This window comes from Ammospiza caudacuta, chromosome Z (assembly GCF_027887145.1).
Source record: "Ammospiza caudacuta isolate bAmmCau1 chromosome Z, bAmmCau1.pri, whole genome shotgun sequence".
NCBI lineage: Eukaryota > Metazoa > Chordata > Aves > Passeriformes > Passerellidae > Ammospiza > Ammospiza caudacuta.
In genome coordinates this window covers 86,653,906-86,678,617 of record NC_080632.1, presented here as the reverse complement: position 1 = coordinate 86,678,617, position 24,712 = coordinate 86,653,906, and the positions used below count along the sequence as shown (strand labels likewise).

Here is a 24,712-nt window from a genome sequence, read left to right as displayed (position 1 = left end):
AAGATGTGTAGAGGATGACAAATTTTTTCCCAAGTTCAACAGTATATATCTGTACCTTGAGTTACACTTAGGAGCTCACACATGGCTCTGTGTGAGCCATGTGTATTGCTGAATTGCTTTTAACTTTCTTTCGGATGAAAAATTATATTCTTGTAAGCCTTGTTAATAATTAATACTAAAATCTTCTAGAACAAACAGTAAACGTGGGATTTATACCTACCCCTAGCAATTTGAGATTGGAATGAGTCCTGATGTGCAAAACAAACTCCCTTGTGTTGCTCTAAAGCCTCTGCATCACGGAGCCAAGTTCTGGGGCTAAACAGATGCTGAATTTAATAGAGAATGACACTAGCAGACCAGGCTGTGTTTCTTTGGGGGTGTAATAATACTGAATTAAGCTAAATGAGGTGATAACAAGTTGTGTCCGGTTTTTGGGTTTTTTTTGTTGGGGGGAGGTGGGGGGGCAGATAAGTAAATCGACTTTTTGTAAAATCTTATTTTAATGAACTGTGCATTTATTTATTTAACATATTTCAAGGAAAAGTAAATCAGATTTCATTGGTAATTTACTGCTAGAGTGAGGACTGACTTTCCTTGTGTGAATTTCCTGTGGTTTGGTGTTTACTGGGGCTGTCCCACTTCAGCAATGTGAGGAAGCAGAAGTTGTTTAACCTTGTTTTTTGCAGTTTATTTGGGATCCCCTGGTGCAGCCTTCTGTGCAGTGGGGGCTGTTATGAAATTGAAGGAAAAATTGTAAATAAATAAGTAAATGTTTTAAATACTGCTTAAAGCATACTGTAAATCTGTTGTAAATCTGTTCCAAGTACTGATGAACCTTTTATATTATCCAATAACTTGAACCTCTACTGTCTTAACCAGCATGCAGGCCCAGAGGCAATGCTTCTTAATCAAAAGCAGTGTGGACATTTAAGTGGTTACATGTTTTATTTGAGTGATCTTTTCAGCACAAGGCAGCTATTTCTAAGAGAAATACTTGATTTGACTGCCATTTAATTAAATATTATTTAGTAGCAGTCGAATTGCAAATGTGTTTGAGTTCATGACTTGCATGTAATCTGCTAAATTAAAGCATTGGGGTTAATCTGTTACTGTTGTTAAAATACCTGGAAATTAAATGTTGATTTTTTTTCTATTTTAAATTGTTTGTAGTCATTTTTCCAGTAGGATATTAATGAACTCTGAAGGAGAGACTTGTTTCCTGGGTCATTTGATGGCTGGAGTTCCTCAGAAATGTCTTGCTTGTGTAAAGCAGGCCCCGTGGTTCAGATTGTAGGAGCTGAAGGTGCTCAGGCTGTGTCATGAAGTCATTGCAGAGCATTTTATCAAGCTTTGGGATAACACAAGTTCCTGATGGAAGGAGTTAGCTTTGTGTGTCTGTAGGTGTAGTCATCTACAGGAAGGATCCGTAGAACTTGCTGAGGTTTTTATTTCAGAGGGGTATAGTGAGTGTAGTGTACTTAGGAGAGGAAAGAAACCACCTGGGCCATAACAGGACGAAAAAATCTGAATGTTTGTTTGATCGCTCCAAGATTTGCTGGGCTCTTGAATGAGTGGAAGTCAAAGCTCGCCGAGTCTCCTTATCTACAAACTACTGTCAGGTATTTAAAGCTCAAGCAAGCAGGATTATTTTGATATTTGGATGGCTTGATATTTATTTCATTTAGAGGAGAAAATAATCAGCCAGTGCCTTATTTTACTGTCGCTTTGGGGAAGATTGTGGAATGAAAAATGTTCTCTGCGATTTGGAGGGAGCCAGCTGGGCATTAGGGCTGGAGAGCTCTCAAGAGCTCCGCAGCTTGTCGTGTTTGCTTGGGAGCGTGGCTGTGGAACTGGGCTTGTTCTTGGGCACTGTGATTTGACACTGACTCTGAAAACAGACAATAAAATTTTGCTAAGACCTGCTGTTAAAGCCCTCTTTGTTTTGGATTTTGTCTTAATGGTATTGAATGTGCTGGCATGCTGTAGGAAATCTGGAAAGCAAGCGTGACTCCTTTTCAAGAATTAGCTTGAAACCTGTTCCAGTTGCTGTCATATTTCTGGGAAGGTGGTTTAAATGTGGGGGGCTTTGGGAGCTGCAGCAAACTGCAAGAGTAGCTTGAAAATAGAGAATACAGTGACTCATTTTAAGAGAACAGACTGAGGGTTTTGGGCGCTGTCAGTGCTCTGGCATGGAGAGCTCAGGAGTTCCAGGTGAAGGTGGAGGCATTTGAAGGCAGGGCTCCAGCTGCCTCTTGGTTCCCTTCACCACTGGTTGTTTGTCTTGGAGCAAGTAAGCTGGAAAACATGAGCAGAGAATGGGAACTTGAAGCAGACAGAGGCTAGACTTGTTTTTTCTCCAAGAAATAAAGGTTTAAATGTAGGGCCTTTAAGCCATTTAGAGGGATGGGGTTTGGTTTTCAAAGTATAGGTCCAGGGCCAACAGCATCATTGTTGGCTTTTGCAGTAGTTGAACATGTTGCAAACACTTCAGGTTGGATGGGGCTTGGAGCAACCTGGTCCAGTACAAGGTGTTCCTGCCTGTAGAATCTCCTACAAATAAAATTTAGAAAATAATCACCATTTTTTTTTGTTAGGATCTCACATTTTAAAGATCTCTTTAATATTTTATATTTATATTTATAGTCTATTCTGTGACTGTGCTGGCCCTTAGTTGTTTCTGACATATTTGTGTACTTGGTTGTTTCTGACATATTTGTGTACTTGATTGTTTCTGACATAATTGTGTACTTTGCTGCTGCTCTAAATCTCAAATATGAATTCCATGATGGCTGCTAATGTTACAGCTTTTTGTTTCTTTCCAGTAAGCTTTCTTTGTATTTGCACAGTTCTTTATTAATATTGATTGCTCTTAGAAGTGTGTTTTCTGGACTTAATTGCTTCTGCAAAGTTGATGAGTTTAAGAGTATCAGTATGGTCGTGATCCTTGTATCTGATATCTTGTATCTGATACTTTGCATCTGTATCTTTGTAGAAACCGAGGGAAAAGTTGCTGCTGGGTAGTAGTTTACATCTTCTGATACCGCTGTGCCTGTTATTAATGTCTTGTGCAAGCTCAGGAATGAGTATTTAGGTTGCAGTTAATGTTGCACAACACTTTTATCTTGATGACGATGCCTTTTCTGATACAAACTTATAAACCAATCAGTCACGGTTATTTTGTCCCAAAAGGTAGAAGTTTATTGAAGTTGATGCCCTGGAAAGATGTGAAGTGCTTGGGATTATACGTGGCACATAGTTGATAGCGTTGTGTTGGTTTCTTAGTTAATTAAATTCTTTATAAAAATGAGAAGCAGCATGAAGATTTTAAAACTTCTCATTCCTCACGCAGATCAAGTTCAACACATATAAAAAGAGGTTTTGGAGTGCCAGCTTCTGCAGTGTTCCATCAAAAAGCAATTGTGTTTTTGATGTGTTCATTTTATGGCTCTTTCCCGTTGAAGTAGTTGCCTGGAAGGAGCCGTGTTATTTCACAGAGGTCAGGAGATTCATGTCAGTAGTACCTTTGCTTACTTGATAACAGCATGATAAGAGCTGTTAAGGCAGGAACTTTAAAGTTGTAAATTGTTGGTGGCACAGGAATTAGCTGCATCTTTACAGAAGTAATAATTTTCTATCTGTGCATGTTCAGTTTGAAAACATATTTCTGAATAGTTGTCAGCTTGGCACCCCCATTAAAATTGTGAATTCTGTTCTTGTAGTTTTCTCCACTGCTAGCAGCCTTGGCACTGATACAACTGTGAAGCAGTGTTCTTGCTGAGTATTATTTATTAAAATACAAGTGAGATGATGACTGAAGGAATAGCACAAAAACTTCTATCTTTCTTGACCACACATGTTATAGTAGAAAGTTTGTTGAAAGGAAATCTTTCTGATATATTCCTATGTGCCTGATTCCTACATCTTAATAATTTTTCAAGGAGGTGATCTAAAGCTTTACTGGTGGCTAACTCAGGGTCTACATATTCCTTATTTGTACAAAAGACTTAAAATATTTCTTTCTTCTTTTTTTTTTTTCCTCAAAGAAATGAAAATTTAGAAAAACCTTTGCCAAATAAAGAAGATGGGAGCGAATAGCAGCAGCATCAGTGAGCTTCCAGAAAATGAGTACTTACAGAAACTGTCAGGATCAGAGCCCATCTCTGAGAATGACCCATTCTGGAATCAGCTTCTGTCTTTTAGCTTCACCACTCCAACAAACAGGTAAGAGGGTGTTGAAGAGCTGGCTTTGATAATATGTTTATAGAAGTGACCAGTCTGAAAGCAAATGAGTGGTTATGTTAATTATTCCTGTTTTAGGTAGCAGAGGAATAAATGCCTGCGTAAAATAGGCTGTTGTCTCTAAGTTTGGAAGCGTTTTCCACCACCTCTTCCATTCCTGTGGGTTTCTTTCTTCTTTGTAATAGCTGTAATTGCTATTCATTCTCCTGGTAAAGATCAGAAATAGGGTCTGTAGTGTCGGGGGAGCCTTTTTTCCTTGTTTTAGGAAGCTTTCTTTTCCTTTGGTATAGCCTTTGGGTTTACCGGAGATTCCAACATTTGATGTTTCCTCTCAATTTAGAGTGAATTGTACTTCTTGCATGATTTAATTGTAGGTTAGCTTTTGAGTTGCTTAGTCTGTGTAGCTTTTTTTCACCTTCTTTGCATCTCAGAAAGAAATTTGGTGTGTATTCTCCATAAAAATATTTTCTAAATACCTAAAATTCAAGCTTTGAATGCCTTTTCATTCCAGAAAGTGGTGTAGGTGTAAATAAAATCAGTATTTTTTAGAGGATCCATAGCACATCTCCAGAAGTAGAGAATTTAAATTCTTGTAAATTCTATTAGCCCAACTCCATTGCTGAATTCCTTGGCCTGTGTGTAGATTATCAGTTTTACAAGAACAATCTGATATTAATGTCTTCAGGTGTTGCTTAAACTATTTTTACAGTTTTCAGCATAAAACTGGTGCTTCTCTGTAAGTGAAAGTTCAGGCAACTGGAATGGAAAATGGTTAAGGTAAATAACTGGGAAGCATTTTCTACGTGCTATTTTTATGAAGAGTGAGGAGGAGGAGGAAGTATTTTGGCTTCTGCCTGGAGAGAATAGCCAGAGGTCTGGAAGAAGGGACAGTGTTGTGGAGGGCTGTAAAGCTGGTAAAGGGCAGTACGGAACACTGGGAGTGTGCAAACAAGCAGTTGTGTTTCCTCTAAGATCCCTGAAGGTAGGATTTATTTACAGCCTACCCATGACTAATAAGATTGACAGTATTCTAAAAGCTTATATAATACTCTGTTGTTTGGGTTAATAATAATTACATATAAAACCACACCAATTTATCTTTTTGCTCTATTTTTCTTTGTTCACCATGAAAGTTAAGGAGTTTTTCTTAGCTTGTTTTGCAGCTTTTTTGTGCCTATTTAATGAAATTCAGAGCCAGTGCAGAGTAAATTTGCTAAAAAAAAAATCCCCAAATCAACAAAGCAAAAACCTCACCAAACAAAAAAACCTCAAGCAAGAAACATAATTAAAAAGACAAGAAGTCCAATAAAATGATCCAAATGCAGGTTGAAAGCTTTAATTAGCTGAACACCAGATGGTGCTCTTGCCTGGGAGCTAGAGAAGTATTTTTAGAGACATCTTTTCTGCAGCTTAGTATTGGAAGGAAACAGAAATTTCTCATTTAGTTGCATCTACCTGAGACAACCATTGGCAAGTGAAATCGGGCTATGTTGGCTGCACAGCACCCTCAGTATTTGATTATATCAGATAACCTTGCCTGCAGGAATGGAACAATAGAGGTCACTGTCAATTTCTGAGATTGAAATCTTCCAAATTACCAAGTTAACTCTTTTTTTTAATGAGGCTTAAGTGTCAGCAGCAAGATGCTTGTTTGTGATTTGTGGAAAGGAGCCAGTTTTCACATGTCATACAGGACAGAATTTTACAGTTTTCTTTTTAAATTCACTTTTTCTGGTTTGTTGCAAAACTAGTGACTGTTTGCAAGTATTATTTGGAGCAGTTTAAGGTCTTTATGTTGGTTTTTTTCTGGAGGCAGTTGGTAATACTTCAGAGTAAAAGATTTGTTTCCTGAAGTTTTTGCAAATATGGGACTGATGCGATTCCCAGGGAAAAGAGGGCTGTCTTCTCTGGGTGCTGCTTTGGATGTAATTCTGTTCTACACATGTCAGTACCATAGGGGAAGAGGCAGAGAAAATCACTAGAATGTGGTAGAAAAGTTTATGTTGGTAGGAAAAGCAATCAGCCAAACCCAGATTATCCAAGCAAGGTGTGGAAATGATGGGGCTGGGGTAGATTTACTCCTTTCAGCAACAGATGCCCAACAAATTCCCCTTTTTGTCAAGAAGCATTGACCATAGCAAGGAAACAGTATCTGCAAAGAAGGATTCCAAGGGAAATCTGAATCAGTGTGTAAGAAAGTTTGTGGGGTTTTTAACACTTTTCCATGTATGCTTTTTCTAGTTAGGAACTTGTGACTAGTGCTTTGCTTTACAGAAGCTGTTCCAAGTTAGTCCAGGTGTGGTAGATCCCAGGTGTCAAACAGAGCTGGATCTTTTGTGGAACAGTAGCCTTTGTGCCTTGGCTTGAGAGATGAGGAATGTCTTGTTACTTCAAGAAACATGAATACATGATACCAGATCTTAAAATAGCACCACTTCCGGCGCTCTGCTGTCTTAATTTTCTTATGCTTTGTGTCTCCTGGCACTTTGTATTTCTTAATTTGTCCTTGTTTTGCTTTTCTCTCTTTCCCCTTTCAGTTTGGTTGATCTCTTCCTCCTTTTTTCCATGTCTCATCTTCGTGGTTCTCTTTTTTTTTGTTTTTGTTTTGGTTTTTTTTGACCTCTACCTGTCTGAATGGGTTAATCTCTCTTTTTATGATTCCATGTGAAATTGTTTAGCATTGCTTATTTCCTCAGCCATGCCTTCTTTACTGGGTTTTATTTTTTTCAATCCTGTTGACTTTTTGGTCAAGAACACAAGGTAGTTTCTTTTGGTGAAGAAAACAAGGTAGTTTTCTATATGGAATAGTTTGTTTCTGTATGGGAAAGTTTGCCAAATACCAGTGCTGCCTACTGCAAAGTTGCTGTATCTCTGTCAGCATTGATGCAGGATGCTCTTGCCGTTTCACTATCTCTTCCAGTGTTTATATTGTTCTTCTCTAGGTTTAATTAGGAGCTAATCTATCTGGAAAACACAGCAGAAGTGTTTATTTTTTCAGCCAAGATAATTCCCTACAGTGATTCATGGCTTGGTACCACAAAACAATTCTGGCATGATGAGGGATTGATTTTTTGGGGCACAGCAGCCTATTAAGCTATAAGGTGGGATTGCTTAAACCTGCTTTGCCATCCAAAACTGAACAGGAGAGTGTGGTCAAAGCAGAGCTTGCTCTGAGGAGTCCAATATACTGCCTTCCTGGGCTGTTTGTTCTTCCTCTCATACTGTTGATTTTCTTAATAATTAGGCAAATATTAAGAGGGACTCTCAGCTGTCAGTAATCAGAAATGAGCTGATGGTGAATTCCTGCTGGCTGCCTGTGACTCCCCTGGCATGAGTGAATAGTGACAGCCAGAGCCAGCCTGGCTATCTGGCACATAAAGAAAGCCCCTGGGCCCTCTCACAGCCTAGGAGTGGGAGCAGATAAGTGGTACAGACATAAATGACAGTCCAAGGAACAGCTCCAGCAGTTTAGTTTTAGGTTGTCTCACACTTTTCACTGTAAAAGGTTTATTGCAATATCATCTTCCATAAAGCAAATCATGCGTGCTGAGCAGGTACTGCTGAAGTGTCTGCTGAGGCATTTCTGGTTTCAGCCATTAGGAAGTACTTGGTACTCCAGTTTCACACTCCTGCATGTTCCTGTTTTTTTTTTTTTCCTTCACAGATCCTTATTTGTTGCACAGAATGGACTTGTGGGACCTGAATTAAAATCTATATAAATCTGCCACTTCTGTATTTTAGGTGACTACCCTATAACTCCAGTAGCATTTGGTTATTGGAAAAATTAAATACAGCTTCTCTGGATGATTTTTTTAGTTACTGTCAGGATTAAGAGCTATGAGGCTTGCTTTGGAGTGTTAGCTCTCAGTCTAGGCAGACTTTGTGTTTGTCTGGATTTTCTGTGATTTGCTACCAAGAATGCAGCCTCCTCCTTAGTGGTGGTATTAGTTACAATTATTTTCTGATGGAAAACTTAAAGTTAACTAAAGCAGAACTTGCTGAAAATCATGTGCTTAATATTTACTGTTCTGCTTTGTTCCTTCCACAGAATTATAAATGAGTTGGTGGTTCAAGAATAATGTGCATGGGCCTTTAATGGAAAGACATAGAGATGGGAAGCTTTTATGTTTCCTTAACATGGTACATTTTTTAAATGGTGCAATAAATCATATGCTGCCTTATACTCTTTGATGTCTGTCCTCCAACTATGCCATTAAAATCAGCTTTCCCACGGTATGAATTTAGACAATGGGCTGGTTCTTCTGTTTTGTGTTCAATGGCAAATAAAAAAGGCCTTACATTGAGGAAAAAAACTGTCAGGAAAGCTGCTTGTTTTGTTTTTTCCCCCCTCCTTTTTTAGAGGGGTACTTGTCTGCTTTGGTTTGGGTCTTTTTCTTACCATGCTAAGGGCAGGTAATATGATGTGAATATGTTTATAATTTCAGCTTTTAGGCAGAATGCTTTCTCTTGCTGTGTGGAGATGCTATAAGAGAAGCCACTGCAACTTTGAAACATCTTCTATTGTGGTGCTGTTAAAAGAAAAGCGGATAAAACCACATTCTTCAAAGCTGGCTGCTGCCAGGAAACAACCTTCACTGTCTTAATAATTATGGTTTTGCTGAAGACTGATTGTTAGTAAATTTAAAGTGAGGCAGCTGAATTGAACCATTTAAAAATAATCCTATTTATTATGCCACTGTTTTGTTTTTGCTTTTTTTTTTTCTTTTTCTTTTTTTCCCTTCCTTTTCGTTTGAAAGTAATATTTTTTACAAAAACATTCTGCTAACTACAGGATACTGCGTTTTGGTTGTGAGAAGCCAGAAATAAAAATCCACAGTCTTTGAAAACAATGAAATTTTATTGGTTAATAGACTGCTCAATTTGCCATTCTTTCCCATTTCTATTGAAAAGAGGTTTTCTTACAGGAAACTAATTTCCTGATGAAGAAACTCTGCACTGTGATGAGTGATTGCAAACACAAAGTGTTTAAATCCCAAAGAAATAATGATTATCCTTGATTACTCTTTACTTTCACCACTGATGTGTGATAGCTGCGGTCACACAGATGCTGCCTGCATCTGGAGCAGCTTTTAGTGACAATTGGTGTGCAAAATATTCTTATGACATAGTGTTAATATGTTACAGAAAATAATCACTGCCACTGTAAAACCTCTCCTGTTTGGATACCTTTAAAATAAACAAAGACAAACCAATTTTCTTTAAACATGGCTGTGCTGTCAAGGAAGCAAATTTCACTAGTATTAATTTTAGTTTTGCTGAAGTCTGTGGGCTTAGCCTCTACATAAAAGAAAAGCAAATAAAATAAAATATATTTTTTTTCTTTTATTAAGTACTTTGAAAGTGCTGGCCATCAGATCACAGCATGAGGGAGGAACTCCTGTGAAGCCTGGAATTTTTTCCTGAAGTGTGTGGGAAGCAACCATGCACCTCACAAATTTGCTTGTATCCAAGTGAGCCAGTAAAGTCTGTATAGTTAAGAATATTCTGATTTGAATCTATTCTGTTTACCCCCTATGTTCACAGCCTGTTTGAGTCCCCACATCAGGTGGTACCTTTTGTTCATTTCTTGGAAAACCGTGGAACTGGTGAATATGTAAATATGTACTGCTCTGTGGAAGCGAGGTGGTTCAGTGCAGGTTGTGCAAACTCACCTAGGTCACTGTGATCCTGCTGTTAAAGGCCCATGGCTTGAAGCTGGGGTCACAGAAGCCCAGAACAGTTTGAGTTGGAAGGGATCTTAAAAATCATCCCATTCCACACCCCTGCCATGGGCAGGGACGCCTTCCACTATCCCAGGTTGCTCCAGGCCTTGTCCAACCTGGCCTTGGATGCTTCCAGGGATGGAGCAGCCACAGCTCTTTTGGGCCCCCTGTGCAAGGGCCCTACCTTCCTCAGAGTTTGTTCCCTATGCAGGTGACTAGTTTCCATAGAGGTGTCTTGTTCAGGGCAGAGCTTCCTGGATGTTACTGGAATGCCTGGGTTTCTCCTGCTGATGCTCAGCAGAGCCATCAAGCAGCAGGCAGAGTTGACTTTTCATACTCACTGCCTGTTTGTTACTAGCAATAGATAATCTGTTTCACATTGTGAATATATCAAACGTTTCTCATAGAGCAGGGAATGTTTCACACTCCATCCTTAACAAATCCGTTCTTTACTTTTATGTGTTCTAACCCTTGTCACCAAATGCTACATCCACATGGCTTTTAAATTCCTCCCATGATGGCAACTCCAGGCAACACTGCCCAGGGCAGCTGTGCCAGGGCTGGACAGCCCTTTCCATGAAGGAATTTTCCTCAATATCCAAACTGAATTTCCTCTGGCCCAGCCTGAGGCCGTTCCCTCTGCTCCTGTCCCTGTTCCCCCCGGCTGTCCCCTCCTGTCAGGAGCTGTGCAGAGCCACAAGGGCCCCCCTGAGCCTCCTTTGCTCCAGGCTCAGCCCCTGCCCAGCTCCCTCAGCTGCTTCTCATCAGACTTGTGCTCCAGACATGTATTTGACAACAGGGCAGTCTGTATTCCTCAGGTGAGAGTTCTAATTCAGGTGAGAGTTTCAATTCAGAGAGAATTGGAACTTTTATGTGATCAGTGCAGTGAAGCTTCACTTTATCAGTCCTTGCTCTTATTAGGACTGAAATACAATTCAAGTACTTATTAACAGTGTTCTCTGTGGCATAATGAAAGGACAGATGTTTCAGTGTTGAGTTTCCATTTTTACATTAATTCATTAACCAGATGTTATTTCCACGGGGACTGTAGAGAAAAATTGGTACCACACTTGGTTGTACTGTTTCTTTTGTGCCAACTTGTGAATCTTGGCTCTGGCATCTTCTGTCCAAATCTTAATGTTATTTACCTTCTGTCTCTTCACTTCACAAGAAAATACCCAGGCTGCTTTTTTCCATGTCTCTCACTTCTCTTTCCTGCCCAATCAAAGGAAAGAAAGTCACTGCTAAGTTTGGCCCATGGTACTTAGGAATGAGTTGCTACTTTTTGTACCCCTCCACGATACTGTCTCTGTGAGTCCATCCCTGGGGATGCATTTCAGTGGTGTCTGTCTGTTGGGGTGGTATTTCTGCTGTAATTCCCCCTCACTAGGTGGGGGGAATTACAGCAGAAATTCCCATTTCGTTTGAGTGAATTGAAATTTTACAGTAGTTGTTGCCTCATCTTGAATGTGGCAAAATTCACTTTTGTGTTCTTGTTGTATGAATAAGAGGCCGTGGGCTGTAGTTAATTTTTAAGCGTTAAACTTCATTTTAGTATGAAAAAGAATTACTGTAGTGTTAAAAGCTTTGCTGAAGATCTGAAAGCCTTGCTTGCTTTGCCACTGGTTTTGATCCTGGCAACTTGTAGAAACTAAACAACTCTGTGGAATTTTTTGAGGACTCTGTGTGGGTTTTAATAACTCAAAAGAGAAGAAAAAAAAATCTGTAAGAATGCTGTACTTTGAAACCTAACCTTAGAAATTAGGGAGAAAATGAACCATAATTCAAAAGCTGAATGTCTGCATTTAGGGTTTAAATCCTGGAGCAATTACCACTCTGACTGTGTCCCCAGGATCTTTGGATAGTGGGAGGAGTCATGTTGTGTTACATTATGATTTTTCAGTACCTAAAACTCTCTACTGAGTTGTTGTCCATTGTAATATTCACCCTCCCTGCTTGCCAGGTCTTGGGAAGGAATAAATCCTGATGACAAGCAGCCAGCTGGGCAAATTTAGAAGTTTTTGTTTTTTTTTAAAGCGTAAGGTCACATAGACCTAGAAAACTGTGTTGTCCGTAGTTGCTGGTGGCGTGCTGGTGGTTCTTGCTCAATACCATTTGTTTTTAATTACTCTGCATGTTTGTAGTGCTGGAACAAGAGACCACCTTTGAGACCAAGCCTAATATTTTTAAAGTATATATCAAAGTGTAAGTTTGTTCTTTCTGAATCTTGTGTTTCAAAGCAGTTTGTAAGAGAAGAATGAATGCTGGTAATTGATATCAGGACAAGCCAATCTGTGTAATTTAAAGCTGTCTTAGGATATTCAGCTGTAGGTGAAGAGCTGTCTCAGCTGTCAGCTCACTGCACAGTAAATTAGTCTGATATACAATAAAATTTGCAGGCATCTTAAAACCTAATTTGATGTGTCTATCCTGAATAATTTCCTGTTGAAGAGTTTTGAAATAATTTTTTTGACTGCTCTTTTTACAGTATCTTCTAGTCCTCATGTGCTGGGGAACAGCTCAAACTCCACAGCTTCCAAGAGCATGGCTCCACAGGGTTTTCAGCACTGGAGCTTGTTAAGCAGCTTCCCACACAGCACCACCGATAACCTCAGGTTGATGCAACAGTGCTGTAAACTGGGTTACTATGTAAATTTAAAAAGGATTGTATTATGATTGCAAGTGTTGAACTAAGTTTATTGACCATCCTTTAATTTTTTGAACTTCAGAAGTCCTTGAAGGTCAGGCTGTATATTCAGTCTGTATAGAGGCTCTACCATCTCTTCCAAAACACTGAGCAGTAGATATAATATGTTCACATGTTCATAATATGAGCAGTTCATGATATGACAAGAGGTGATCGTTTTAAACTAGAAGAGGGTGGATTCAGACAAGATAGAAGGAAAAAATTGTAATGATGAGAATGGTGGAACAGGGTGCCCTTTAGTTATTAATATTCATATTGCTCAGTGTGGCATTAAACACAGTGTCTGATGATTTGTCTTTTTTTCCCATCTGTTAAGGATGTTTTTGAAGATCAGTTGCCCTGCACTCATAGGTCAGAAGTATGTGTTTGATGCAGCTGATGTGGTTTCAGTGGTTGCTGTCAGGTTTTGCTTTAGTGCTTTATTGTTCTTTTCAGATAATGTTTTTCTGTGGCGTATCACGAGGCAATTAATGAAGTTAGCAACAATTTGCTGCATCTGATGTGATTGTTGTGCTAGTATAATAACATTGGTTAAAAGGAAAGAGCTGGTTAGCTTGAGATTAAATGTCAGATTGAGGTTTCTTTTATTTGTGTTTTTAAAAGTGCATCATTTTGTGTGAAATTTCTTGTAAAAAATTTCAAGTTCTTTCTGTAGGCTGCTGTTCTATTTGTATTTTCGGTAACACCAAACTGAGTATGGCAGCACTGAAACTGCAAAACTAGCAGTAATAAAATGCACATGGAATCACAGAATTGTTTAGGTTGGAAAAGCCCACGAAGAACACGGAGTCCAACCATTCCCCAGCACTGCCAAGGCCACCACTGACCCCTATTCCCAGGTGCCACAACTGCACAGCTTTTAAACCCCTCCAGAAACAGGGATTCCACCACTGCCCTGGGCTGCTGTGCCAGGGCTGGACAGCCCTTTCCATGGAGGGATTTTCCCCAATATCCAACCTAAATCTCCCTTTGCACAGCTTGAGGCCGTTTTCTCTCATCCTGTCTGTTGTTCCATGGGAGAAAACACTGACATGATTTCACTCTGATAGACATTTCACTTTTGAATATTAGTTTCCTTTTTTATAGTTGCTGTGCTTCAAAAGAATATTGCATTGCCTGATGTTGGGATGACAGAGCATTGGAATGAGTTGCTCAGAGAGCTTGTGAGGATACTCAAAAGCCACCTGGACACAGTCAGGGTGTGCTGGCTTTATGAGATCCTGCTTGAGCAGGGAGGTTGGACAAACTGACCTCAACAAGCTAATGGATGGCTAAAATTAAGTGCTTCATAGAAAGATTTTATTACTGTTTTGTACTGAATTTTCACTTCTAGTACAGGAACTCAATTGCTTGTGTAACCAGTTTTGTTTTCTTTTCCTCTTGCGTAGTGCTGATTTAAAGCTCTTGGAAGAAGCCACAATCTCAGTCTGCAAGTCTTTAGGTGAGACATTTTATCATATTTTTTCCATATACTTTACCAGAAAAATTGGGAAACAGCATCCCTGTTCTGATCCCACATTCATGCCTTTATCATTCTATTTGTATATATTGCCCAACTAAAATTAAAGCAGTGTAAAGAGTGTGTTTATGTGTACCCCAAACCTTTACCTCCATTGTTAACTCTTGTACAGAACTTGGTATGACTGCCAGATTTAAAACAAATATTTCCATCTCTACTATGTCTTTTTCCCTTTGCCCTTTAAGCTGCTCAGTAAGGGGAAGGAATTAGAGGATGGGAGGAAGGGGTGATATAAATGTGATCAGTGATGTTGCGAGACGGTGGAAGGTAGTTGTGAAGACCTGCCCAGTTTTCTGATGGGAGGCTGTTGTGCTGCAGACAAGTATGGGAAAGAAATGGTTTGAGTATGAGTATCCCATGTTTGGGATATTTTAAATCTAGGATTAATGGTATTTAGAGAACAATTTTGGACTAATAAACCATGTACTAGAGAATCTTGAAAGAGGAATGCCTGTACAGAAAACCAAGACATGCTGTACTTTATTTAGAAATATTTGAGACGTTGAAATTTGCTTTTTTTTCTAAATGTCATTTGAACTAGATAGTGTCAGCTTATGTATACTTTTTAATTGTATCTTTTTTTTCCTCATCTAGTTGAGAAGAATCCTCGAACAGGGAACCTTGGGTCATTGATTAAAGTCTTTCTTTCTAGAACCAAAGAGTTAAAAATTTCAGCAGAATGTCAGAAGTAAGTTCTCAGAAAAAAGCTGTGTGTGTCATTTAATTTTTTAGGTGTTCCTTTTCTTGCTAGCTCTTGAATTTTTCTACACTGCTCATAGACCAAACCTTAGAATTCTCTTAAACTGCTGTTTGAAACAGAGCAAGTGTCTAGTACTTCTCTAAACACAGAAATTAAGTGTAATAGGTAAGTAGATTACTACGCAAAAATACATATTTGTATGTTAGATGAACACATTTTTATATAAATGGTGTAAGGTATGGGTACTACTGCCTTAGAAATCTTTAAAAATTATCTAAACTTCTAAGTTGAACTTAATGTATGAGCCAGTATTCTATCTTGGAAATATTTTAAATATCTATATCTATGAAGATGTAAATATGTATCAAAATACTGCTTTCAGGTTATGTCATGCAGCTGCTGTTGGTTTTGTTGGCCCCATTCAGCAGTTGGAGAGAACTCCCAGTAGGTTACTTGTGCAGCACCGTGGGGTTTTTTTTGCAGGAGGCTTTCTGTAGTTGTTCCCTCACACCCACAGAAAAATGTCCCATTTTCATCAGATCTGGGGCTGGAATTCCTCCTTGCTCCCATGACTGTCATCAAGTTTTTTGCTTGCATCTAAAGTAAGAAGTTATTTCTGCCCAGATAGCTGTTACTGTTTTAATCCTAAAATAACTTGAAAGTACAGCTTTCGGCAATAATTGACTCTGTGCTGCTGCATGGGATCCCCAGCAGGGCTTACTGGGGCTCAAAGAATTTTATGCAGCTGTATTTCCCTTTCATTCAGAAAACTTGGAAAATATTTGTGTGTATTGCATAAGAAAAATTTTGCTGTATGGTGCTCATGAAGTCCATAAATGCCTACTGTCACCTGAAAGCTGTTCACCTGGGAAAAGGGCTAAGGTTCAGGGAGCCCGGAAGCTTTCAGGTCTGAACCTGCTGGAAGTTTTCAAATGTCTGTGTGCCTTGAGTCCATAGCTCTAGAGACCTCTAGAAGTTTGCTGATCTGTTTGGTGAGTTTCTCAAAGAGTTCTGTCTACTGTGGTGTTTTTAATGGCACAAATGTAGTTAGGGATAAGGTTGTATTTTCTAAACTACTTTTGAATACATTCCCATTGTGTTTTCTGTGATGTCAACTGCAGACTCCCTGCTTAAACACTTTTCCTTGCTTCAACTGTAGAACTTTGTCTACTCTGACATTTATTTTCTTGTGGCTTTTGATGCAAGTTTGCTGGTGGAGTGTTACTGATTCTTGTTTGTTCTTTTCTAGCCACCTCTTTATCTGGCAGGCTCACAATGCACTGTTCATTATTTGCTGTTTGCTGAAAGTATTCATCAGTCGAATGTCAGAAGAGGAGCTGCAACTTCATTTTACTTATGAAGAGAAAGCAGGACCAAGCTCATATGGTGGGTACACACAAGTGCAAGTGTAACATCCAATGAAAAACTTAAATGTCCTGATGTTTGTAGATGTGGCACACAGGGACATGGTTTACTGCTAGACTAGTGAGTTACTTTAATGATTGTACTTGATCTTAAGGGTCTTTTCCCTCAGGTCCTTTAGATCTAAATATCTCTATGATTCTATGTTTTTTAGACTCAGAATCCCAAACTTTGCTTTAAAACCAGAAATTAAGTCCTAGAGAGTTTGATTTAGCTTAATCTGGATTTTTTTGAACAGTTGTTGAGATGTGGTGCTGTAGATCAGCCTGAGCTTTAGTGATTTTCAAACAGTTTGAAAGGTGATAATGGTCCTCTTCAGAGGAATTGAGGTGAAGGTGGCAATGAATGAACCTTGGAACACTGATGTTGCAATTCAGTGCATCTTTTCACATATTTTTTTATAAACCAACAGCAGCCACAAAGTGGAATTAATGCTATTTTTAGAGATCTAGTGAAGGAAAGTAACAGTCCTATGGTTGGAATTGACCCCTTGAGAGAGCACCTGCTAAAATTTAATTTGGGGGCAATAGCTTTTACAGAATTTAGGCAGAATTACTAAGATTGGCCGATGTCCAGGAAATGGTGTGTATATTATGCAAGATGGAAGGTGGCAGGAGAGATGCTCAGGGAAGAAACTTGTCTTTGAACAAGAATAATAGAAATACATTCAAAATCAGTCGCACTGTCTGCCACAAATCTTGGTGTAGCCCTGTATCAAGATGCTCTCATGAAGTGCATGATGGATAATGCTGCCATGGGAACCTTGATTTCTCTTGCTTTGGGGTAAATCATGGAATCATTTTGGCTGGAAAAGCCCGCTAAGATCATCAAGTCAACCCAGCACTGCCAAGTCCAGGGCAAACACTGTTCAGTGTTTAATTGCATGTTGCATGAAGCCCAAAAAGTCTCAGAATGCTGGAGCAGAGTGAGTGCATGGTGTGAGAACCAAGAGTGTCTGACTGTGGATTTCCTGCAAGGAGGACACATGTTGAGAGCACCGAGTCACTGCTTGCTCATCCAGCAGTGAAAACTGTTCATTAAAATCTGTTTAACTCCTTGGCTCCTGCCATTGCTCTGGGGAAATCAGAACTGTGGTGCCAAAGGATTAAGTGCTACATGTTGAAATGGTTTAATGTATTTAAACTGTGATGAGTGATCTCTAGTAGGGAAGTCAGCTCGCTGATGCACTGGAAAGGAGTATCTGCTTGTGTATAAGCTATCCCTGCAGACTGCCTGTGGGTTTATTCCTGGATTAAAGAAATGGCTCACCTCTTGCTTCAGCGTGCAGCATGCCACAGTGGAATGGGTGGAAAAGCTGAGACTTTTGTCAGCCGGAACCCCTGTGATCTTTATTCCTTGCACTGGGAGTTCCTCACAGTGTGGTATGGAAAGTGATTCTTGTCACCAGGGTAGACTCATGCTTATACCATGTCTAGTAGCACTTGACTGTAATTCACAATGACATTTATTAGCAGTAATTCTGTGCATATTGATGGCAAATGTACTTAGCAATTACCTCTGAGCAGATTGTTCATGGGATGTTGTTGATTAGGAAAGTAATTGTGTGTGGTCTGCTGGTGAGGCAGGAAATGAGCTGCTCCTTGGCTCCTCTTTGGGTTTCCAATTGGAGATGGTTCCTGTGAACTTCCTGAGGGTGTTGAGGTTCATAACATGCTGAGGTTACATAGCCATTTGGTTTGAGTCCTAAAAATCTTACTTTTAAATATCTACAGAAGGTGGTAATAAGGCTTATGCTCAGCTATAGGAAGATGAAGTATCATGAAGGAATTGTAATAAACTGTAGTTGTGCTAGGGCCTGTTAAAAGTAAGCAGAAGAAAATGAAGTGGTGTGTTTGTATTTTTATTAATTAGGTGTAGCTTTCTTGAATTTTTGATGTCTACTTTTTGGAAAATAGAATATTCCTGCTATTGTGATATATTTTTATTATAAAATTATTAATATGTTATTAGAATATTATTATTCCTATATTGCTCCTAATTTTACATAGATTTATTAGCACTTTTATGGAAATTTTACTATCTTTGGTGAACAGGGTTTTTAAAAATTAAGTTCTTAGTCATCCATACTATTTTTTCATTTACCAGAGCTTGGCATTATTTATAATTCTTCAATTGTGAGGATAAAACAAAGACTTATGAAAGATATTGTTATATGAACTGTTTGATGTAAATAAAATATCCAAATTAAAAGAAGTTTTAATACCATGTCTGAATTTTGAAATTTCTGTATTTCCTTACTGCCTGATCAGTAGTCATTGAAGATAACAGTGCAATCACCCAAAACCACAAACAACCTCTCTACCCTGTGGTAGAAAATTCATATGCTTTGTTCAGTCTCTTAGCCTTCTGAGAAAAGGTTATTGTTCCTTTCAGGATCATCTCACAACTCCTTTGGAAAATCACTATATAGTGGTGTTTGTTTCCCTATGAACATCATGTTTTTGTCCTTCTGACTGGACAATATCTTCTGGTGCCATGCTCTCTGAATTAAGTGCAGCACCTGGGAGCTTATAGAACATAACTGCAGTGTCAGCACGTCAGGATGCTCACACTGCAATCAGCATCTGCTCTGGGATATTTGGTGTGTCAGGGAGAAGTGTATACTTATAATCTGTGAGAGTCCTGTGTATGGAAAACATCCCTGTCACTGACTGCTCAGAAATATAGACTATGTATGACATAGTCACAATTGTTCAGATAGCAAGTTTCATATTTGACTTATCTCAGATTTTGCAGTTCATATGCTTTCACTTTTTCTGAATGTCCAGTTCATACTTTTTCCTGCTGCACTGCGCTTGAGGATCAGAAGAAAGCTGTGCAACCTTGCTTTGTGTCATAAAATGGAATTTTTTTGAAGGCTGAGTGCATGTGTGTACTTTAGCTTAACAAATAAATTGCCCTGAGTTGAGTTGCTAATAGTGTGTTATTGATTTCCTTCAAAAGAAGGCTTACCATTAACAGAAATGTGTTCTTTTTGAGGAGTTTCAGATGGTGTAGACTTTGCCTCTTCATCCGTAACTGAAATTTGCTTATAATTTTGGGGAAGATTTCAGAATTTTGATTGCGGGAAAATCCACAGAGAGTCTAAACCCATATCCTTCAAGATTCAGCTGAAAATGTCTTGATATCAATAAATCCCAAACTGGAATCAACATCTGCTCAGCTGAAGTTGGAGTTAGTCTCACTCACACGAATCATTCATCCTTCCAACGTCTATATCCTGTAATTTCTGCAGTCTTTAACTGTAGTGACTCAAAGGTGCAAGAGAGCACATGCTGAGTATTTTAGTTCAAATCAGACTATTGATTCATTTAACCTGTTCCCTGAGCTCTAGTAGGAAGCTTTATTCATTTTCTATGGAGGAATTTGTAAACATAAGGCTACTAAGGGCTGTTTGTGACGTATTAAAGCAAATATGAGGACATAGAGAGGGGAATAAATAAAAAGACATTTACTGCAAGCCTTAAATGATTTCATGCATGTTCAGCTATCACATAAAGGAAATGAGGGAAGGCAATCAATTTATGTACTCATTATTATCAAGCAGAAGTTGTAAGTTTTTAGGAGTAATTAGAACTGAAGACCAAACCACAAAACCTGGGGAACCTCTAAGTCTGTTTATTATTAGGAATTATTTATTTCATTACTTGTGTCCAGATTCTGTATGAGCAACAGGGCAGAAAAACAAGTAGCATTTACGATGAGGATGTACCTTGTTATGCCTGAATATCTTACTGATCAGGTAAGATATTCGGCATCCACCAGATCAGGCCTTATCAATGTAGTAGTTAGGTTCTTGAGAAGATGGAGCTGAACTGATTTTAGAACTGGGGCCTCCTGGCATCTCTGCTTTCATCTTCATAAGCCATTTAACCTGTGTAGTGTGTGCTAATCCGGTATCTGTAATGTGGGTAACTTTGAAAAAGTAAAAACAAATGAAAAAAAAATGCATTATTAAAAAAAAAAGTTACAAAGGTATATAAATATATATATTATATGTATACATATATATGTATGTATGCATATATATAAATATATATATATATTTACCAAATCCAAAACAAACAAACCCCACCAAAAAGTCAAACTCCATAAAATTTCTTGCAAAATGAAATAATCCATGGTCGAGGACTTAAATATAGCTGATGAAAAAAATAGTACTTCAGCATGACTGGACATTTTAAAACCTGTGTAATTGCTGTCACTTCTGCAGTGCAGTTTGGAAGATACACCTATGATTTCTTCTCCCTGCTCTAATTTTATCTGGACAGGTTCACCCTGTTCTTACTTTCCCCAAGGCTTTACAGGTCTTTGATCCAAGTATGTGATCTATTAATGTGAATGAGTCTTGTGTGTATTGTCTTTATCCTGCTATTGAAAGAGGCATTGTTTATCAAAACACAGAGTGTTCCGTGTTTATAGCTCTCTCTCACGTTATAGATTTGGCTTGCATCCTCCTCATTGTCTTGGCAAGATGAAAATTAAACAAGAATGTGTGTGCCCCCATTGGGAAAAGGATACATTAATTACTGTAGCTGAATGACATTGATTACAGCAATTAAGTTTTTTTTTTTTTTAAATAACATCTTTCATTCTATGTGACTGTGCTAACCCAGCGTTTTCTTCCTTTATTTTCAAAATTGTCTTGAGAGAAAAGCCTTCTTTCATATTTAAATAACCTTATTCTCTGTTCATATAAGTTGTGCATACAGTGTGGCGGAAAAATTTATGTTTTAAAAATGCTTTCACCTTACTTTTTTAACCTTTTTCTTCTTATTTTCTTCTGTTGGGAGAAAAATTAGGTACCTGTTGGAAACTAGTAGCAGTCTTGCTTTATAAGCATTTTCTAGGTTCAGAAAGCCTTAGGAAAGTGTCACATTCAAGTTACTTTAGAATATATTATCTGTGCTCCATTATTGGCTGTGGTTTCTGTCCAAGGTTAAATAATCTGAGCAGTTCTTGGTTTTACTAACAGGAGCTGCATTGTGTTACTTGTGGGGGATTCTATATAAAGGAAACCGTGTTTCCGTGATAAAAAAACTGATTTCCTTTAGAATGTGCGGTTCACTAGGTGACAATTTTTAATGTGTTTTTAATAAACTGATTGTGGAAAGAAATAATTTTGCTTTATAGTGAATATTCCCCCTGGTGTGCTTCTTAAAATTGAGTTCTGTATTCAAGAACAAACTTGGGTTAAGCAGAGTAACACCTCTGTAACCTGGCTATAAAGCTGTGTTTATGGCAGGACTTAATTATTTGAAAATACAAAATAAACAGGCATTTGGGTAATTATTGTGCTGCAATGTTGTAATGTTGGTTATCAGCAATGCCACTCTTAAGCCATTCAGTGCTATAAAACCCTCCACTTCTTTATGATGTTATAGGTTTCTCATCATAATTTTATTTTTGAAAGCAGAAAAATCCTGATGAGCCAAGTGATTTATCTTTTGTTTTATTTAGTACTGTATGATAACTTCGAGTGGTTTAATAAGTTTTTTCTTTAATGAGTCTTGAAAGTCTTTTGTTACAGTTGCTTTTAAAAATTACTCATGTAAAATATGAATAGTTTTATTGCTTAGAATAGTTGCAAGTTTTTTTATAATTCTGCATCACTGCATGCATTTTATCACATTGTATATGACTAGAGAGTAATTTCTGTTCCCTTAAAATGCACAAGCTTGTCATTGAAATGTGTAAAACTTCCTCAACGGATAAATATGTATCCATGAAAACATTGTATCTGTATTACTCTGGAGCAGTAGTGACATGGTCAGGGGCTCCATTATTTTGACATTCTTTTATGATGTTGCTCAGTGAATCGTAGACAAATGACACTGTCTCTGATTGTTCTTCTCTTAGATTTAAAAAAACAGAGTGGGAAAATATGTGAACTGCAGGGGATTTTGAAAGGACATTTAACTGTGGACCAGTGAGAAGTCACCAGTGATTAGTTCAACAGTTAGTAATTACACTGTTTAATATGATCTTCTGTAAGTAGTAAAGGAAGGCTTGTTGTGCTAAATATTAGCACATTCCTACAATACTGACATCTCGTTTAATTTATGCATTTGTTATTAGTTACTTTTTTATGTAAAAAAGAGAGGGCGTCACCATTTTCTCTGTTAATCTCAAGTGCTTTCTATTTCAGGAAAAAAATCCAATCTCCTTTAATAGCTAGAACTTCTAGTGGTTGTTCTTTAATTTAATATATTGATAATCTGCATTTGTGTGTTTGAATCTTTGTTTTGTTTTGGTATTTGAAAACCTAGAAATCCTTTCCTGTGTTTCTTTTTTAGGAACAGAGTGTGAAGATCTTATAGAGGAATTGCTGTGTTGCCTCATCCAGCTCATTGTTGAAATTCCCCTCTTGTAAGTAGGTTTTTTTTTTTTTTAATTTAGTCTTTTTTTATAAACTGAGCATTTGAGAGACTATGAAACTTGTAGTAATGGGTTTATAATGTTTAAATAGTTGTATTTGAATGTTCCATGTGATGGAGCAGTACGGATAATGATAAGCTGCTGCCAGTGCCAGCCCTGAATATTCTGTTGGAAGAAGTACATGATGAACGTCTCACACCCAGTTCAAACCATCAACAGAAGTTATTCCATTTGTTTCAGGTACCCCTGTCAGCACACAGACAGTAACTGGTGGAAATGGTTGTGCTCATGGTACAGGGGAAGGTACAGTGGAGGTGTCACTTCAGCTCTGGGGTATGCAGTAAGGTGACAACTAAAGTTCTTCTGCAGTTCTGTGGGGGTTTAAATTGAAAATAAATCATACTGTGCTATTTAATACTGATTTCTAAAATTCCGGTGAATTGATGTCCAAAGAAGGGACAAGAGAAATTAATAAGTGGAATGTTTCTGTAGATCTCCAGATTTGTTTACATGGCTTTTTTTTCATGCATCTGTTGTATTTGAGAAATGTTGATTCCATGTCTTGCTGGGAAATGTGTCGTAAAACATACTTCAGTGTTTTATGTAGGAGAGCATGCTTTGTTCTTTGGAAAAAAAATGTTCTTCCACTTTTGTGGAAGTGTTCTGATGAGTTTTGACTATTTTCCCCATGATAAACTTTACTAAATGTAGAGTGAGCAGTGTCTTTAGTGTTAAATTTCATTGTAGTCTGTGTCTAAAATGTAGCGCCCCAGCTGAAGCATGGCAGCTTTGGAGGAGTTTCAGATTGTCTGTTGCAGTGTAGTATAGAGCTCTGCTGTGTCGTGGCTGGGATTGTTCTTTTGGTTGGAAAACTGACAAGGATGCAATGTTTTTTGAGACATTGCTGTCATTAAATGCAGCTCTGTCAACGCTAACGCGAGGGGTTTGTGTAGGTAGAGTGCAATGAATTAGTGGTGTGATTCAAAGTGTCATTCCACAGACCTTGTCAGGACTTCCTGGAACACATACAGGCTTTGTTTGGAGCAGGTTAGAGGAAGTACAAAGGGCTGAGAGGACTGTGATATACAGGCATGTTCATAAATCCTGCAGGGTTTTATTTTTCTTTCTTGGAAGCACCCGTGTGTAGTCCAGTATCCTTCATAATGCCTTTCCAGCAGGAGAAAGTATGCCAGCATGATAGTTCCTCACCCACTTCCACAACTGAAGCTCTCAGCAGCTCTGTTTCTGTGTGAATCTGCTTGCTGCAAGTGGAAGCAGATGCTGGAAGCACTTAGATTACTGTAAAATCTAATGCTAAAATGGCTTGTTCAAAAAGAAAATTATAAATCCTGTCCATAATTTAATATTCAGCTATATCAAAAACTTACATTTCATAAGAGATAGATGTGGAAGATTTTTGTTTTGTGGTTAGTTTGGTTTCTTTTGGTGAAATAAGTTTTTGTGGCTGAACTTCTCCTGAAACAGAATGTTGCTGATTGCTAATAAATACTAACACTTACAAAAATATGTATTACTGTCTTGTTTATCACTAGAATACGTTTAACAGTGTGATAATGCCTTAACTAAGAATTTTGTTCCCATACATCAAAAGGGAAATAAGTAGGGGAAAGGACATACTGGAGAACTTGCATTCTCTAATACGCAGTCCAACTATGTTTTTCAAAAAGGTGTTATAAGGTATTACTTTATTATTAATTTTGTTCAAGAGAGTGATCAGGATTGCTTTCATAGAGAGTGTACTTCTTGCTTCCCTCTCTCTTCCTGGTCAGTTATCGCTAGAGATTCTTTCCCTGTTCTGTTTCAAGGGAAACTTGAAACAGGGCTGCTCTCTTGTGAGCTGGAATTAATCAAGAGAGCTGCAAGCCTAGTATGTGAATTTGGGGAAGGAATAGATTGAGTGGAATAGATGAAATATTCAAACTTGTAATGTTCCCTGTGTCAGAACTTAGGATCACCTGTGAGAGAACAGACAGTTTTGGCAG

The 24,712-nt window shown here is 38.2% G+C and overlaps 1 protein-coding gene across 3 annotated transcripts in view; it reads left to right on the top strand.

The window, feature by feature from the left end:
• Positions 1–24,712, top strand: part of DYM (dymeclin) — a 209,911-nt gene that overhangs the window by 7,203 nt on the left and 177,996 nt on the right. For all 3 annotated transcript variants that reach the window (XM_058823249.1, XM_058823248.1, XM_058823247.1), the window contains exons 2-6: positions 4,044–4,221; positions 14,058–14,110; positions 14,783–14,876; positions 16,138–16,274; positions 22,628–22,700. In XM_058823249.1, coding sequence (XP_058679232.1) covers positions 4,082–4,221; positions 14,058–14,110; positions 14,783–14,876; positions 16,138–16,274; positions 22,628–22,700 — 497 coding nt within the window. In that variant the 5' untranslated portion in view covers positions 4,044–4,081. The remainder of the gene's footprint in view (positions 1–4,043; positions 4,222–14,057; positions 14,111–14,782; positions 14,877–16,137; positions 16,275–22,627; positions 22,701–24,712) is intronic.